Below are 18,352 nucleotides of genomic sequence, written 5' to 3' on the forward strand. Positions count from 1 at the left end.
AAAAAAAAAGAAAAAAGAAAAGAAACAACGAAACAACTCTCAAAAATCTATGACATCTATCTTTCACCTGATTCTTAGAGGAGCCAGTGGCCCCAGTGAGGAGAGCCTAGGGGCCAGGAAACGCTTTCCTGGTCTGTCTGTGATACTGCATCTCCCAGCTACTCCCCACTGCAATCAAAGGTGTCCTTGTTGCTAACTCACAAGGCACACGGCCAAGTCCTGAAGGCCGTTTTTTCTGCACTATTCTCTCTGTCTTCTCCAAAATTGTTAAGTTTTCTCTACATCTGCTGCATAACATCCTTTTCTGTCCCAGTTCCACCCAGGTACTTACCTTACTCCCACGATGTGCCTATTTCCAATTGCTGCCTTAATAGATTAACCTTGTCACCAGATGGCTCCTCACCCTGCTCCAAGCTCCTAGAAGCTCCACAGCCTCATCACAATACGGACTCACACTTGCCAAGCACCTGTGTCCTGCCAGGCCCAGTGTTAAGTGTGTTGCTCACTTTTTCCTATTTAACCCCACACCCTCTCCAAGAAGGCAGACCATCAGCTTTTCCTTTCTCTAAAACAGACTTTGAAAGGCTCACTGACTTGGTGAAGCTGATATACCCAAACAGAAGCTGCGTGTGAGATAGGGAGTTAAGTAGAGGACAGTGGGCAATGCCACTCCTCAGAAAGCTGAATGGAGATTTTCCAGTACCTCTCCCTGGCTCCTCATGCTGCTCTCTTGTAACCTTCCACTCTAACCAAACTGGCCTGGTAACTGATTCCCTAACTTACTATGCTTTCTGTTGCTTACTCACCTCATCCTCTAAGTCTATAGTGAATTTATATTGCCCCTCTGGGACAATAAACAAGATTACCCACACTCAGGCAATAATTAGACTCAAACAAGAAACCGAGAATGTTTCAATGAAATTGACAGGTGAAAATTTCACATATATTATGATCTAATATATTTAAAATATATACAGAGAAATGACCTCAAGTGAGTAATAAATAAATAATAGACTCAAAAGAGTCTTTATTTGTAAGCTATGGACACAGCTCTGTTAAGAGTGTTTGATTAGCTGGATTTGAATTTAAGTCCAGCCTGGTCTATAGAGATACACAGAGAAACCCTATCTCAAAAAACTAAAACAAAACAAACCTCTCAAAAACCAGTTATAGATTTACATATTTACATATAAAATTTAGATTGTTATAAGTGACTTTATATATACATAGAGCTATTTGTATTTGTTCTATATACTTATGTAAACTTTATATATAAACTTTATATATACAACTATATACATGTGTGTGTATTCATGCATACATACAAATTCAGTTAGGAGAAAAAAGAAGAAAGGGAGAGAGAGAGGACTATCCCAAGGGTAGTTGTCTGTTTGGGTTTTGTTTTTAAAGCCAGGAACACTATGTAGATTAGGCTAGAGTTAAACTCATGAGCCTCTCTCTTACTTCAGGCTCCCCAAGCGCTATGCCTTACCATCTGAGGATGGGGAAGCCAGCAGGAGTGCTCAAATGAACATCACCTGGCTCCAGACCCAATACTATGAACTACAATTCATGAAGGAATCGGCTGAGGCATACCCTCTGCAGCAACCCCCACCACTTTCATTTCTGACTGAACCCTCCAGCCCATTTCTGCCTTAGGAAATCCAACTTAGTGTCTCCTCTTTCCACAGCTATAGATAGAGTCTCCAAACTACGGCCCCACCCACTCTCAGCAATGCTGAATATGTGCTAAATTGGAGGCAGCCCCATGATCTGAGAGAGCAGAGAGAGGAAGAGTCAGTTCTGTTCTTCATAGCTGTTAAGTTCCAGATTGGCTACTTGACTAGTACAGGCTTTCAGTCAAGTCCCTTAAAATTCAATCTGTTTTTTCATCTGTAAATGGGGACAATGACAGCACTGATCCCAGCAGCCCTTGTGAGCATCCAGTGGAGACAGCAAATAGGAAGTGCATGTCATGACAAGAACCCAGGCCACATTCCAATGAAAGCCTACAATCTGCAATCTGACTTTCATTGCCAAAGCAATTTCTCATTCCTGACACTGACTGACACTTGTTCTAACACTAAGACATCCAAATAATTTGTTGTTTTGGTCCCAATAGCCCAGTATGGCATGGATTTACTATGCAATCCCAAGCTGGCCTCAAACTCACAACCCTCTTACCTCAACCTCCTGAGTGCTGGGATTATAGGTATGCACCACCCAGCAAGACTCACAGATTCTTGAGGCACTGCCTGCCACACTGTTTTGGTTTTGTTTTGACTCCCCAGTTATTTACTTCAGAGTTGGTACATCTTTGTGTGTATTATATATGTATGCATGTATTGCACTTGTGTATATGTATGTATGTATGCATGTATTACATCTGTGCATACACATGGATGTGCACGGATGTGTGCTTATATGTATGTATTACATCTGTGAAGTCACTTCTTACCACCTGCCCCTGATACTCTTGTGCTGTCTAACACCAGCACTCGTGGCCTCTGGTTTGGCGTGTGGGGCCTCCCTTGTGCATCCCCAGGTCCTCCACCCTACTCACCTATCATTTTCTGGAGCAGTGGTGAGTTGCCTTTTCCAAAGAGGACACAGAGGTCCAGGATCTTCGGGATGTCAAAGAGGAAGTTGTTGTAGAGGATTTCTCCAAATGCAGATGGAGAAATGAAGTGGTCCTAAGAAGAATGAGCAGAGAAAGGGTGGAGGCTGCGTGTGCAGATGCTGCAACAGCAAACTCATGAGAGAACACCTTGATGCTCATCAGCTGGGCACAGGCTAATCTGTGGTAGCATGCCTGTATTGTATATATGTCTGAGCTTTATGAAAAGACCCCAAATTATAGTGACTCTGCATTTTTAAGTAAACAGAAACACACTAGGAAAGACTCAGCCTCTTAGTGTGAGTTTGCTTTCCAGTATTTATAGGTAAATCAGCAGTGTCTGAGCTTACATAAAAACACTTCAATAAAAAAGAAAACTCAGACTCAACAAGAGTGACAAAACCTTACTAAGTACACAGGTGGTGTAAGGGGGACATAGAACTCATTGTTCTATATACATGGAACTTTCTCTCAAGTATATGAATATTTGAAATTTAATTATAATGAAAATGTAGTTTAAAAATGCATTGGGTTTGTTGGTGAATGCCTATAAAAGTCAGTATTCAGAGGGGCTGGAAGGACGGCTCAGGGGAAAGCACTTCCTGCTCTTAAAGAGGCCTGTATTCACTTTTCAGCATCCACATGGTAGTTCACAACCCCCTGTAACTCCAGTTCTAAGAGATCCGATGCCTTCTTTTGACATCCAAGGGTTCATACATATACATGAGCACATATATATTAAAAAATATGTATATAAATATTTAGATGCTAAGATAGGACAATGGTGAGTTGGAGAACAGTCTGGCCTACAATGGGAGATCCTGTCTCCAAACAAAGAAAGAAATAAAACAAGATCCCTTTTTTACTGTGGTGTCAGGGACCAGACCCTGGGCTTTGTGCATACTAGGCAAACACTATGCTACCAAACTACATCCCAACCCTAAGATCCAATCTTTAAAATTCTCTGTTCCCTGCCACACAAAACTTCCCTGAAGGAGGGCCAGAGAAATGGCTCAGTGGTTACGAGCTCTTGCTGCTCTTACAGAGAACAGGAATTTGGTTCCTAGTACCCATACTGGGCAGCTCACAACTGCCTGTAACTCCAGCTCCAAGGGTTCAAATATCCTCTTTTGGCTTCCATTGATACTGGCACACATGAGCATATACACATACAGTCATATACATACATAAGTAAAAACTAAACAAATCCTAAAAATAGGCACCTGAACATACCAACACAGAAACACACATATAATTATAAATAATAAAAATAGGGCTGGAGAGATGGCTCAGCAGTTAAGAGCATTGACTGCTCTTCCAGGGGTCCTGAGTTCAATTCCCAGCAACCACATGGTGGCTCACAGCCATCTATAATGGTTGCATTCTTCTGAAGCACTCTTCTAGTATGTGTCTGAAGACAGCTGCAGTGTACTCAAATAAATAAAAATAATATTTTTTTGAGACTGAGTCTCACTAAGTAGACCAGCCTGGACATGAACTCACAGAAATCCACCTGCATCTACTTCCTGAGTTACTGGGATTAAAGGCATGTGTTACTATGCCTCACAAAACAAATCTTTTAAAACAAAATGTTAGATTCCATGAAGGAATGTGAAATTAACATTATAACATTAACAGTAGTGACTCTGAAGGCTGATGAGATGGCTCAGTATGTAAAGGTTCTTGCTGATAAGTCTGATGACCTGAGTTCAATCCCTAGGGCCTACAGGGTGGAAATAAAGGCCACTCTCACAAGTTGTCATCTGATCTTCGTACATGTGCAGTGACGCAAAGGTGCACTCACACTCAAAGGACAGGAAGTCCATGAAGGGACATGTCCATTCACTGCAGTGATACTGAGTGCTGACAAGGTGGCTTAGTGGGCAAGGGCACTGATGACCTGAGTTCCATCTCCAGGACTTACATGGGGAGAGAACCAACTCCTGCAAGTTTTCTTCTGACAATGCACCTATACACAAACGTGTACACACATAAAGAAAGATAATTTTTAAAAAAATGGTAGTAACTTTAGGCCAGGGGATCTTTGTGAGTAGCACTCACTATCATTCTAATATCTCTACAACATTGAGTTCTTTGAGGTTTTAGTATTGGAGATGAATCTTCCTTCATATCAGGTTCTATCATAGCCTAACTCCCAGCTCAATAATGATTTTTTTTTTTTTTTGAGGCAGGGTTTCTCTGTATAGCCCTGGCTGTCCTGGAACTCACTCTGTAGACCAGGCTGGCCTCGAACTCAGAAATCCACCTGCCTCTGCCTCCAAAGTGCCAGGATTAAAGGCGTGCGCCACCACCCCCCTGGCAAATATTTTTTAAAGTACACATATTTGAGTTCTTCCAAAACTCAGAATCAGTGTCCTTACTCTTTGTCACATGAGTAAAGTCACAGTCACACGTCAACTGTGACAAGGACCCTGGAGTTCCTGCTGCTGAAAATACTGGGTATACTGTGGGCAGGCTGGTGGACTAGAGGACAAGGGAAGTAAGTGGCACAGATTCTTTCCCCAAAAGAATGGATAAAGAAGGAGACAGGAGGAACCCTGCACCCCCAGAGCCTTCTTTCCCAGGGGTAGAGTCTGGCACGGGGGTGCTGGCTGTCAAATGGATACTCGTCACAGGATCACAGGCTTACTTTGGATTCCTTGTGCGTGGACATTCGAAGGAAGGTGAGGAAAACACTCCGGTGCAGGTGCTTCTGCATGTCAGCAACCTCAGGGGTTGGGGCCACCCACTCATCAAACTTTCGGGGTACATAGTGCAGGTAGGAGTCCAGGCACTTCTGCAGGGTCTCATCAAAGATAACCTAAGCCAGGTGAGAGAGGAGAGCAAAGGTTTGTGGGTAGACTACACAGGTGCTTAAGGCCCGTCAGTCCTGACTTACTGCAAACCCCCCAACCCCAAGGGACCAAGGAGATATGAATGAGCCCAGGGATAAATATAAGTTTCTTAAAATGACACATGGGTGGACAGTGGGTAAACATCAGGAAAGTTGCAATATGAGACAGCAATCCAAACCACAATTTGCTGTTAAGGATCCAAGGAAAGTAGACAAAAAAGCAACTCCTAGGGAAGAGAAAAACAACAGCAACCAACCAAGGATATGGCATGTGCTCTGTCTTAGTGTGAATTTTGATAGTATGTTACCTGGCACCAGAATTTATCGTGAGGCAAGGCCAGGAGCCAGTCGAGGTCATTAGCTACGAAGTTGGCACGTTCCAGGTACTCCTCCACTAGGGCGGGAATGTTGTCTTTAGGGGGTGGTTTGTACAACACAAAATACCGGTCTGCCTTCTGCTCAGGGTGCTACGAATCCAAAAACCACGTGTTAATGTGGCAGAGGTTAGTCAGGGAGGGCCCTTCTGCCAACCCACAGCAACAACAGTACTTGGCTGTTCCAACCAGAGACCCTCCAGGAGCTTCTAAGTATAAAGAACCCAGTGTACCTAACAAAGGAGCCATGGTTGCACCCAGGGAATACAAGATGGTTTTAAAAAAAACAAAACAAAAAAGCAAAACACAAAACATGTTTTTAGAGCATTTTAGTGGTGAGGGGACAGGTTAAGGGAAGAGAAAGAAACAAAATTCTAATATAACCAGGTTTATACATTTTTGAAGTCAATGTATTCATATACTGGTACAGATTTCTAAAAAGAAGAGAACAGGGCTGGTGAGATGGCTCAGCGGGGAAGAGCACTGACTGCTCTTCTGAAGGTCCTGAGTTCAAATCCCAGCAACCACATGGTGGCTCACAACCACCCATAATGAGATCTGACTCCCTCTTCTGGAGTGTCTGAAGACAGCTACAGTGTATTTACTATAATAAATAAATAAATCTTTAAAAAAAAAAAAGAAGCCCAAGCTAAAAAAAAAATAAAAAATAAAAAAAATAAAAATAAAAAAATAAAAAGAAGAGAACAATTCCCAGACTTATACTGGTTATCTTGGGGCTAGGAAATTATAGCTTCATTATATTTTTCTGTATTTTCTCTTGAGACAAAGGCTCATACTCTGTAGACCAGCTGGCATCAAACTCAGAGATCCACCTGCCTCCGCCTCCCAAGTGCTGGGATTAAAGGCATGAGCCACCATGTTTGACCTTATTTTTCCATATTTAAACAATGATCATGTACTTTTAAAATTAACAATTAATTATCCAAGTAACACATCAGCATCTTTTCAAGCACTATGTGGGCTCAGGATATATAGCTCAGTGGCAGAGTGTGTGCTCCATGCTGGGTTCAATCCCCAGCATGGTAGGAGGTGTGGAAGGGGAGAGAGGAGGAAAAGGGGAAGGCAAAGGAGAGTGAGAGGGGAGGAGAAGCACACTCTTAGTCTCCATGACCTCCCAGGAAGCCACTGAGCACAAGCTGTCCTTCCTAGGTATTTACATTAGAATATAGTCATATGCATATCAAGTATTTATTTAAGTCTGTCTTTCCATTCTGATTCAAACAGCCATCATATTCTATATATCATTACTTTCTTTTTTATAACCAGAAAAAAAAACCCTCATATTCTATATATCATTACTTTCTTTTTTATAACCAGAAAAAAAAACCCTCAACTAATTTTTTTTAAAGGTTCTAATCAAGTAGGGGCAGATCTCAGCTTGGGGTCACAAGTTCTCCTTCCCAGCCCTAACCACACCCTGAACAGACCTCACTTTGTTCACCATAATGAAGACAGGCTCAGTTTTCACCCTAGTCTACATGAGAGTGGGAGAAGCTGTAATAAGAGGAGAGCCAGGCACTGCCTCAGCTGTTATCAACCACAGCCTTCCACTTAGACCCAATTCTAGAACCATCAAGACAAATGGATCAGTCCCCTTAAGAACCTCGTGGGCCTTTGCAGGGGTATGCAGGTTCCATAAGATTCACTGTAGCCATTTAGCACATGGTTCAGTGGACCCTCTCCCATTTAAATCCCATTTATACAGTGGCTGCATTCCAGGCACTGATCTGTTAAAAAAGAGCTCACCTCTTGCCTGCCAAGCTTCCTTCCTCTGACCCAATGACTCTCTTTACAGGGCCCCTAGTGTGCCAGGTTTGGGGGCACATGAATAAAAGCATCTAGTGATGTAGGTCCCAGCTTAGAGGCTCAAGTTCTCTCCAGGTCACAAGGTTCATGATCCACTGGGGAAGATGAACATCTAAGGCACCAAGGGAGCCCTAAATGGATGAAGTGACAACTCAGGCCTAAAGGGTGACAGGAGCGCAGGAGAGAATTAACAGCCTGTGGAAGAGGGATGCCTCTCAGGCAAGGCAGAACCTAAATTGAGCCTAGCAGGAGGTAAAGGATTTTTAGGTGAAAGAAAGTTAGCTTGCTTGTCCTCTCTCTTCCTCCCTCCCTCCCTTTCTTGTTCCCTTTCCCTTTCTGTTTGTTTTTTCCTTTCTCACACATTCTTACTATATAGCCCTGGCTATCCTAGAACTTGCTATGTAGACTAGGCTGGCCTCAGATTTAATAGAGATTTGCCTGTCCCTGGGATCAATGGTATCTACAATTGATGGGAGAAAGTATCCCTCCACACCCAAGGCAGGGTTTCTCTTCGTAGCCCTGGCTGTCCTGGAACTCACTCTGTAGACACGAGGCTGGCCTGGAACTCATAAATATGCACCTGACTCTGCCTCTCGAGTGCTAGGATTAAAGGTGTGTGCCACCACTGCCCAGCTGAAGAAATATTCTTATAGAGGCATAAAAACAGTCAAGTACCATGCACAGATGGACCTGGGCACTGAGACATGGGTTTAAGGGGTGACAAAATGATGACAACAAACCTACCACCCATTGAGGACCTGCCCTACACCAGCTGTGGAACAGGCATGTCAAACTCCCTATTGCTTTTTCTCATCCAGGATTAGCTAAAAGGGAGACAGCCTGTGTGGCAGAGGAGAAAACAAAGACTCAGTAGGGTCCAAAACTTTAAGGCCTTGAGGTTAAGCAGACAACTGAGGCAGGATTAAAGCAAAGCTTACAGTGCAGCCCAAGTAAGAGCTATAGGACACACTGGCACAACCCTATCTCACTGCTTTCCCCTTCTGACCTCACAGCCCCCTAGAAACCTCCCTAATTCCCTCTTAGGCTAGACTAAAGGGTTTCCTCCCTCTCCCAGCACCTGAATTGTCTTCACACGACTAAGGCTCTTGCTAAACGGCATCAAAGTCACTTTTGGTTCAGTTGCTGTTGTGCTCAGGGAGAGAGGAGGGAATGGATATTAGACGGATACAGGGGACTTTTAGGGAAGGTGAAGGTGTTCACTCTTGATCACAGGTGATGGCTTCCTTAGTATATTACCAAGGTTGAAAACAATCAAATTGTTGACTTTAACTATGCAGTTTACTGTCTTTCAATGAAACTTCAACAGTGCTTGGCATTGAGAGGACTCTCTACATATTCATTAGCTGGACAAAAGAATGGATGGCCAGGTCCTGCCTCTTCAAATGGCAAGCTTTGCAAAAGGCTCTATGAGTAGCCATAGATGGTTTCAGAGCAGGAGTAGCAGGCTTCAGTTGTGTCTCTCCTACCTTTAATCCCACCTTTCAAAAGTCTGGCTTAGGGCCTTTCTGCTCTGGCAAACTAGGAAAATACTGCCCATCAAGTCTTTATGGATCTTGATAGGAACCCATTTTCTTAGTGTCCGTCAGGAAATGGCGGAAGAGTCCAACACTACTTCTGACAGGTTTTTCAAGTGCATACTCCTTGAAATAGTAACTACTTAATAAACATCAATAAGCACCTATCACTCTGCAGAGATCTTTTTGTCCCAAACTGAGACTCAAAACACAAAATCCTACACATATCTCAGGACAATGTTTCAGGAGCTTCCTGAAGCCTATGGTTAATGTTCTTCAGTATTACCAACAAGACCTGTCTCCAAGCAACTGTCTTTCAGCCGATCCCGCTTTCCATCCTAGAGCCTAGTCAATGTCACAGTTGCTGCTTGTTATCACCAGCGTAACTGCAATCTACTGAGTACTGCTCTGTTCAGGCACAGTAGTAATCCACAGACGTTTCATTTGATCCCCACCATGCCTGGCCCATTATTATCTTTTTTTGGCTCCTGAGGTCTAGTGGTTAACCAACTTACCAAATAGGTACAAAGCCTGTGTTCGTTACTTCTGCCATAGTGCCACCCCACTGCCAGGGATCTGTTCTTGACCTAAGAGTCAGAGTCTCCAAGCATCCCTGAGATTTCTAACCAGGGCTTTGTCCTTCTGCTCTGCCTGGATAGAGCTAATGCATCTTTCAACACCTAGTGCAGGACCTCTCTCCTCCAGGAAGCCATCCCTGGCTATATATCCCTCCTACCAGCCCAAGATCTTCCTTCTATGCACTCCAAACTCTGATCTGAACTAGCTCTGCATTGTGTCAGAACCAGGCCTTCCTCCTATTCTACTGCCATCATACTGCTAGAAGCTACTGGTGGCAGGCTGTGCTCCCACAAGCACAGGACTAGATATTTTCTCTTTGAAGCTCTAGCATCAGGCAGTAGGTCTGACTGTGGTTTCTGACTTAAAGAATGTTTCCAGAGAGCTTACTGTGCTTGTCACTGAGAAGCCAGTCATGAAAGGGACCAGGCCTCTGCCCTCCCAGTCCCACAACTAACCACCCAGGAGTTCATTCAGCATATGGGGAAGGACCGAGGTTTAAAACCAGACTCAACCACTGAAGTCTCCACCAGCACTGTCCAACAGAACATTCTGTGACAGTGGGATTGCATCATCTGCCTGAACAACACAGTAGGCACTCATCACATGGGATATTTCACTTACATAGTCCACACTTCAAGCACTAGACACACTACAATTGTTACACTTTTTTTTTTGTTACAATTGTGCATGTTACCTATTAGATGGCTACTGAATTAAATAGTATAGTTTTAGCTTTTCTGACAAACATCCTCCATATGTAAAAGTATGAACAGGAAAGCAAGCAGCTTTATAGAAGAATGGCTGAGTACAGGGCATTCTGGGACTGGACTGGCTAACATAGCATCCTAACTCTCCTGATTTCCTGGCTTTGTGACCTTGAACTCCGTAAAATAGTGACAATCAAGACATCCACTGGTAGGGCTATAATGTGGCTTAAATAAGATAACCCGTGGAGATGGGCATCAAGTCCCAACCCTACCTATGGAACTACTGGTAATGGATAGCTGACCGAAGGGAAAGAGTCATTTTTCTCTAAGACCACACATCCAAGAGCAGGTGGGCAGCAGCGACTGGACTGGACGGGCTTAAAGAAAAGGACACAAGGCCGAGGGCATGGGAAGGGGGCTCATCTGTACAAAATTCTCAAAGAACTAATTTAAAATAAGGGGGGAAAGGAAGAAGAAAAATTAATCTGGGTGACTTTTCAGAATATGTTGACCCACATGGGGCACTATGTTAAGTTCTATACTTAGAGACTGAATAGGAAATAATAAAAGCCAACCAAATTGCAGGAAATTAAATATTTAGCTCCCATTTTCCACAAGTTTACTCAAGCCTCTAGAAACTACCTCTTCCCACCTTGTGCAAGTAAGCTCATATTCTTGGGAAATCTACAAGTGGGTACAAGGACTCAAATCCCCACTTCTGTCCCTTTCTTTAGCAGCCTGGCATCTCTCCATAGCTCTAATCTCTCTCTGAAGCTGGGAACTGGCATGTTCACAGCCTCCTTAGTTTTCAGTTTCACAGGCCCTGTCAGAGTCTCTGTATGTCTCACTTCTTGTACCAGATTAAAGTTAAAGACCAGCTCAACCTCAGACACCAGTGATCCTACAAAAGGGAAATCACCAAACTAGGATGTGGAACCATTCCCAGCCCAGCTCAGGCGAAGTCAGAATTGCCTTCAGAATGATTAAAATAAATACTGGGGCCCGGTAGTGGGGGTGGGGGGCCAGACACGACACAACACAACACGACTTGACGTGGAAAACACTATCAAATTTGGCTGCTACTCAGAAGCAAAGTTCTACACTAGGCTTGGGAAGGGCCTAGTAGTGTCTCAACTACTGATCAGCAGCCACAGCCCTTGGGTCATTCTTGGAACAGAAAAGGCAGGAATTTCCCTTTTGCTCTGCAACTGCAAGGCTGATCCTGTCAGGTTGAACAGCATCAAGGCTTTGGCTCACCAGCGCTGCTGAAGTCCTCAGCTTTCCTGTCTTCGGGTCTTTGTGGGTGATCTGGAGTTGGTCCAGGGGCAGAGCTGGCATTGTGCTGCGTGACCCTCCTGAAAGGAATATGAATGGGAAGAAGAAAGCAGACACACAGACACTAGGGGTAGGGCCTACTCTGGGAGTGATCCCAGCCCCAGCATTAACCCCTGGCCACAGTGGGCTCCTAATGTGGGCTTTCAAGACCTCGTATGCATTTGCTATCCTAGAACAGTTCTCAGTTCTGAAGGAAAATACCTTCCAGATAACTCCTACCCACTATAAGAAAGAAGTCATGCTAGGCATGGTGGTGCACATTTTTAATCCCAGCACAATCAGGGCAGAGGCAAGTGGATCTCTGTGAGTTTGAGGCCAGTCTGATCTATAGAGAAACTTCCAGGACAGCCAGGGCTACATAGAGAAACCCTGTCTCAAAAAAAAAAAAAAAACAAAAGTCCTGGCTAAAAAAACCTAGACTGTTTTCATTTTTTGTTTTTGTTTGCTTTGTCCCCGAGCAGCCTGTGGGCACAATTCTTCTTCTTGCTCTCTTCCCTATAGCCTGAGCAGATGCAGCCTCACCAAATGTGTGATGAACCAGTAGGAGAGATGTTCTTTGCTGCAACAGGGACTGAACTCATCACAAATGTAGCTCTACCTACGAGCTACATTCCTCAGAACAACAACACTCTCCTCATAATTCTCACTAGATCTTGAGTCTTTTAAGGATTGGAACAATGGACTTTTCCTCATATATAGGCTGTGTTAAGACTTTACAATTTCGGGGCAGGTGAGATGGCTCAGCGGGTGAGATTGCTCTTCCAAAGGTCCTGAGTTCACAACCACATGGTGGCTCACAACCACCCATAATGAGATCTGACACCTTCTGGAGTGTCTGAAGGCAGCTACAGTGTACTTACATATAACAATAAATAAATCTTTAAAAAAAAAAAAAAAAAAAAAAACTTTACAATTTCTCCAGGCTTCAAAGAAGAGTGTGACAAACTAAGAGAAGGAAGAGAAAATCCTTTGAAACTTGCCGACATTAAGATCCCTTCCTCAGAAGGGCCAAACTGGTTTCAAAGCCAGGAGTTGGTCAGCTGGGTAAGTTCAGTGATAGAATTTGGGCTTATCACATGCAAGTCCCTGGGTTCAAGCTTAAATAAATAAATAAGAAAGATAGTCACAGAGTAGACTGGGAGACAGCTCAGTCAGCATTGCCCAGGCTGCCCAAACATGAGAATCTGAGTTCAGTTCCCAAAAGCGCATTCAAAAGCAGGATATGATGGTATAGGCTGGTGACCTCAGCACTGGGAAAGTAGAAGACCAACGCTTCCCTAGTCCACTAGACAAGCTCCAGGCCAACGAGAGACCTTGTCTCAAAGGAAAAGCGGATGACTTCTGAGGGACAACTCCAACTCCCAAGGGAAGTTGACTTCCACACCTATGCATTGTACCCACATATATGTGAACATGGGAAACAAAACCAAACTAGCAGGGCAGCTCTTCTGTGTTCCCATCCAGTTTTGTTTTTTTTTTTTTTCCTTTTTTCTTTTTTAAATAACACCTTGGCCTTATCCACAGGAAGGGCATGTGTATTGGGTGAATCATGCAACGGAGGTCAATTAACCCTTTCAAAAGGCAGGCCAGCAAAAGTGCATTATGACATGAAACGTGAAAACATCAAGGCTAGGAGGAGGAATCACTATGCTCTCACAGACAAGTTGGGGGTATAATCAGTTATTTCTTACCAGGTGATATGAGACATATTAACATGTCAATATGTCTGGCCCAGCCCTGGTGATATAAGATATAGTGACAAGACAATAGCAATATGTTTGTTAGATGCTGGGTACTTTTCTTTTCTTTTTTTTTCTTTCTTTCTTTTTTTTTTTTTTTTTTTTGAGACAGGGTTTCTCTGTGTAGCCCTGTGGAACTCACTCTGCCTCTGCCTCCCAAGTGCCGGAATTAAAGGCATGCACCACAACTGCTTGGCCTAAGTGCTTTTCTTGGCATTAATGTAATTTAGCTTTTAAAATATCTAGGAAACAAAGTCTTGTAATATAAACTGGCTCTTAACTCCAGCAATCTTCTACCTCAGTCTCCTGAGTGCTGGTATACACTACTATATGCAACATCACACCCAGCTCTCTCTTTTCTCTCTCTCACACACACACATATATGAATTAATTAGTTAATTCTGGTACATGGCAGACAGGGTCTCATGTAGCCTAAGTTGTTTTTGAACCAATCCTTCTGACTCAACCTCCTGAGTGCTGGGATTAGAAGTATGTGTCATCGCCCCTGACTCTCTAGATTCTTCTGTCCCAACTATGTAGCAGGCAACGATGTTCAGAAAATGCCAACATGAACAAAAAAAACAAAAAACAAAAAACAAAAAAACCAAACCTGATCTGATGGTGCCATTCACAAAGCTTACTCTTTATGAACGACAGATACAAATACTAACCAATGCCATGGTGTCTGCCAATATGCAAAGCTCTTGAAGCATTTAACAAAGACTTACGGAAGTGACAGAAGGGAGGCATCAAAGAGGATTTAAGTTTTCACTTAACGTGTATGGGTACAAAATAAGCAAAGACTAGACTTTGAGTTGTAAAAGGACCAGGACAGGTGTGCACCACTATACATTCTATGCTGGGTAAGGCAGCAGAGGCCAAGAGTTAAGTGTTTTCAGATGGAGGAAGGGTCGTGATATAATCAACAGCTGCAATATGCCAGAGAGTATCTCGGGGCTACTGTTGCCTCAGTTTCTCTATCAGAAAACCTTCTCACGTCTTCTCCCTGAAGTAGTCTCTCTCCTTGTTACTTACTGTCATATCTTTGCTTTATGTATTTATTTGTTAACTGTCTCCTTCCTCTAAACTGTAAGCTTCACGAGAGCAAGAGTCTTGTCTGTCCTGCTATTTGTATCCCCTGCGCCTAGGTCTATACCAGGCACGTGGGTGTCGGTCAACAAACACAAGCTGCACGAATGAATGAACATGGAGAAAACTGAAGCTTGGGGGAAGGTGGTGGGGACCGGGCTTCGTCTCAGGTCACTCTAGGTCTAAGCCTTAAAATGAACCGGAACCCCAGGTTCTGGCTCTCCTAAGGGGGGGTGACTCACAGCCTCTGGGGCAGTGTAAGCCTAGCTCAGCCGCGAAGCTCGTGAGCTGGGGGGGGGGGGGGGGGGGGTGCTGAGGGCGCCCGAAGCACGGTCCTGGCTCCCAGCACCACCGCTGGGGCCCGGGAACGTACTTACCTCCCCGGCTCCACACCCGAGATGTTCAGCCGTAATACACCGAGACAGCTTCCACAGACCCAGCACTTCCGGGGTCAAACTGCGATTCCGTAGGCGCAGAAAGGAAGCCCCGCCCTGCTCTGCCTGGTCCCTCCCCTGGCGCCAACTGTGGAGGTGGGGAATACCACGGCAGGGCCACGCCCCACAAAGATGACCCCGCCCCCTGGAGGCGCGGGTTTGTAACCCTGGCCACCCTCCCTTGATGGCCACCCCCTCTTGATGACCACCTTCCTGGGTTAATGCAATCCAGTTTGGGACGCTCTCAGAAATCCAGGCTTCCACTTCCTCAATGATCATTTTTCAAATTTAATCCAGAGAAGTTTTAACGAGTCAAAATCACAAATGTGACGTTGAGAGAGCAGAAGGCGGCAGATGAGCTCTTACAGTTAGTTCACTTACTAAACGCTCTAAAACAATTAAAAATGTGTAGTTATGGCTTTTGATGTGGTTACTTCTTAGGTTAGTAAAGAGGAAGGCCCCACAAATGAAGGTCTTCATCTTGGCGATGGCCAGATAAGCGGATGGGTTTACTTAGGAGGACTTATCAAATTGTACACTTAAGATTTGTCCACGTTTCTATATGTATATAATACAAAATTATTTAGACGGGTACACTGTAGGCAGGCTGACACAAAACTCACTATGTAACTCAGTATAGCTTGATTACTATCCTCCTGCTTCAGCCTTCCAGGTGCTGAAATTAAGTGTCTACCACAAGCACCACATGTTGTTTAAGTCAGAAAGGCTGAGTATAGCTATTTTAAGAGCAGGATGCATTTTTTTTTCCCAAAGAAATGTCTCAGATGGTGAAGAGCTAGTGGCTCCCAAGGCTGGATAAGAATTATCACAGAAAACTAGTGGATAATATCCATCTGCTGCTGGTGGTGGTGCAGCCTTGGTGGTGCAGTAATTCTACCTCTTGGGAGGCTGAGGAACGATTGAGGATTCCAGGCCAGCCAGGGCTATACTCTGGAAGAGCTCACGCTGTCGGGGAAAACAAGAAAATAGTTGTGAAGTAATGTGATAGACATTAAGTGGCTGAATAAGTGGGTTGATGGGCTCTAAACCAGAAATGAGAGGAGGGTGTTGATTGGTTATATTTCACTATGAAATATATTTCTCATAGACTTTGCAACTTATTACAACACAGCCCACATTTTTTTTTGAGTTAAGAATCTAAACCTGGCTGTATGGTGGTGGCACAGGCCTTTAATCCTAGCATTCCGGAGGCAGAGGCAGCCTGATCTCTGTGAGTTCGAGGCTAGCTTGGTCTACAAAACTAGTTTCAAAACAACCAGGGATGTTACACAGAAACTCTGTTTTGAAGAACAATAAACCAACAACAGATCTAGGCATGGCTTATCAAGTCCTGTTACTTCTGGGTGTCCCACAAGACTTCAATCAAGGTGTTAGCCAGGGTTGGAGTCCCAGCTGAAGGTCCAAAAAGAATTTGCTTCCAAGTTCACAAGGCTCAGCTTGGAGTTATAGTTCTTCTGTGGAGAATCTACCAGTGAAGACTACTCAAACATGGATTTAAGTCAATAGCAAATGTTTATTATCTGGTCAGCAACTACATTGCATGTTTCATATCTCAGCATAGCACGGAGTCTTTCTCAGGGTGAGCTTTTACATACAAAAGCCATGTCCTAGATTAACACACTTCAGTTAAACACAGTTAGCCAGAAGCAGAACTACAGAAGCCAAAAAGCAAGGCTAGTACTTTTGGATTAGTCTTTGGGTGTGTTTTGTTAGGTAGTGCTGTCTACGCTTTGAGTTTTATGGCCTGAAGTATACTTCCATCATGGGATCAGTTGTGCTAAGGTCTGGGGCCCAGTAACAGTTCAATGATAACACATCTGTTTAGCACATACAAGGTTTAATTCCCAACACCACACACACACACATACACTTACATACACATACACACACACATACACTCACATACACATACACACACACATACACACACACATACACACACATACACACACATACATACACACACACATACACACACATACACACACATACATACACACATACACACACATACACACATATATACACACACACATACACACACATACACTCACATACACATACACACACATACACACACATACACACACACATACACACATACACACACACACACGCACACATACACATACACACATACACATACACACATACACATGCACATACACACACATACACACACACATACACACACACATACACACACACACGCACACATACACATACACACATACACATGCACACACACATATACACATACATACACACACATACATATACACACATATACACACATACACATACACACACATACACACACATACACGCACACACACATATCCATATACACGTACACACGCACACACACACACATACACATGCACACACACATACACACACACACACACACACACAAACACACACACTCCCCCATTAATCTAAACTTCTCTTAGTAGCCTGCTTCAAAGAGTACAAACTGAGAAGACAGGAGGGAGCTTCCAGGAAGACAGAAGTAATCTCACCATGTCACAAAAGTGATTTCCCTTTTGCTGTGTTCTGTTGGTTAGAAGCAAGTCACAATTCCTGCCTGAGGGCATGAGAACCAGGATATGAGTATCAGAAAGAACCATCTTAGAATTGTCCTGCCAAATAGCAATTACCCATCTGCCCTGGGTCTGAGGATGTAGTAGAGATAGTTGTGGTTTAATGAACATGTTTGCATTAGCCCAGATAATGGATTATGAATTTTCTTGACTATAAAAACAGTCAAGGCAGTCATAGAAGGCAGACCTAGTGATACATACCTATAACCCCAGTTCTTGTGTGCCTAAGAAAAGAGGATAACCAGTTCGAGGCTAGTCTGGCTTATATATAGGAGTATCAGGTCATTTAGTAGAGAAGTTTATAGACCAAATCAGGGTCCTAGAGCCAGTAAGAGAATAGGATTGGGGGATAGTCATCCATGCACCCCAGAACCTATGTTCATGGCCTTCTTGTCAAGGCCTTCCTAAGGTTCAAGAGTAGGGCTTAGAGGAATCTTATTCTTGTAAAACAAAACCCTGGGACCAAATGCCACAGAATGTGTGAGGACAGTGATGCTCCTTGTACTGCTGTCCTAGTTTAGCCTTCTATTGACGTGGAAAGGACTGTCTTGTTTTGATTTGTCAACATACCTGTACTGGCTGGTTTTGTGTGTCAATTTGACACAGGCTGGAGTTATCACAGAGAAGGGAGTTTCAGT

The 18,352-nt window shown here is 43.8% G+C and overlaps 1 protein-coding gene across 3 annotated transcripts in view; it reads right to left on the reverse strand.

Moving 5' to 3' along the window:
- Ascc2 (activating signal cointegrator 1 complex subunit 2) overlaps positions 1 to 15,165 on the reverse strand; it is a 46,821-nt gene extending 31,656 nt beyond the window's left edge. The window contains exons 1-5 of one of the 3 annotated variants that reach the window (XM_031339975.1): positions 15,034 to 15,165; positions 11,751 to 11,848; positions 5,780 to 5,938; positions 5,268 to 5,438; positions 2,564 to 2,693 (exon numbers count right to left, since the gene is read on the reverse strand). In XM_031339975.1, the coding sequence (XP_031195835.1) occupies positions 2,564 to 2,693; positions 5,268 to 5,438; positions 5,780 to 5,938; positions 11,751 to 11,831 (541 nt within the window). In that variant the 5' untranslated portion in view covers positions 11,832 to 11,848; positions 15,034 to 15,165. Of the gene's footprint in view, positions 1 to 2,563; positions 2,694 to 5,267; positions 5,439 to 5,779; positions 5,939 to 7,293; positions 7,417 to 11,750; positions 11,849 to 15,033 lie in introns of those variants that run through there. The other 2 variants (XM_031339976.1, XM_031339977.1) reach the window with 2 other exon arrangements.
- Positions 15,166 to 18,352: the final 3,187 nt, after the last annotated feature.

Source organism: Mastomys coucha, unplaced genomic scaffold, assembly GCF_008632895.1.
Source record: "Mastomys coucha isolate ucsf_1 unplaced genomic scaffold, UCSF_Mcou_1 pScaffold22, whole genome shotgun sequence".
In the NCBI taxonomy this organism is placed as follows: Eukaryota; Metazoa; Chordata; class Mammalia; order Rodentia; family Muridae; genus Mastomys; species Mastomys coucha.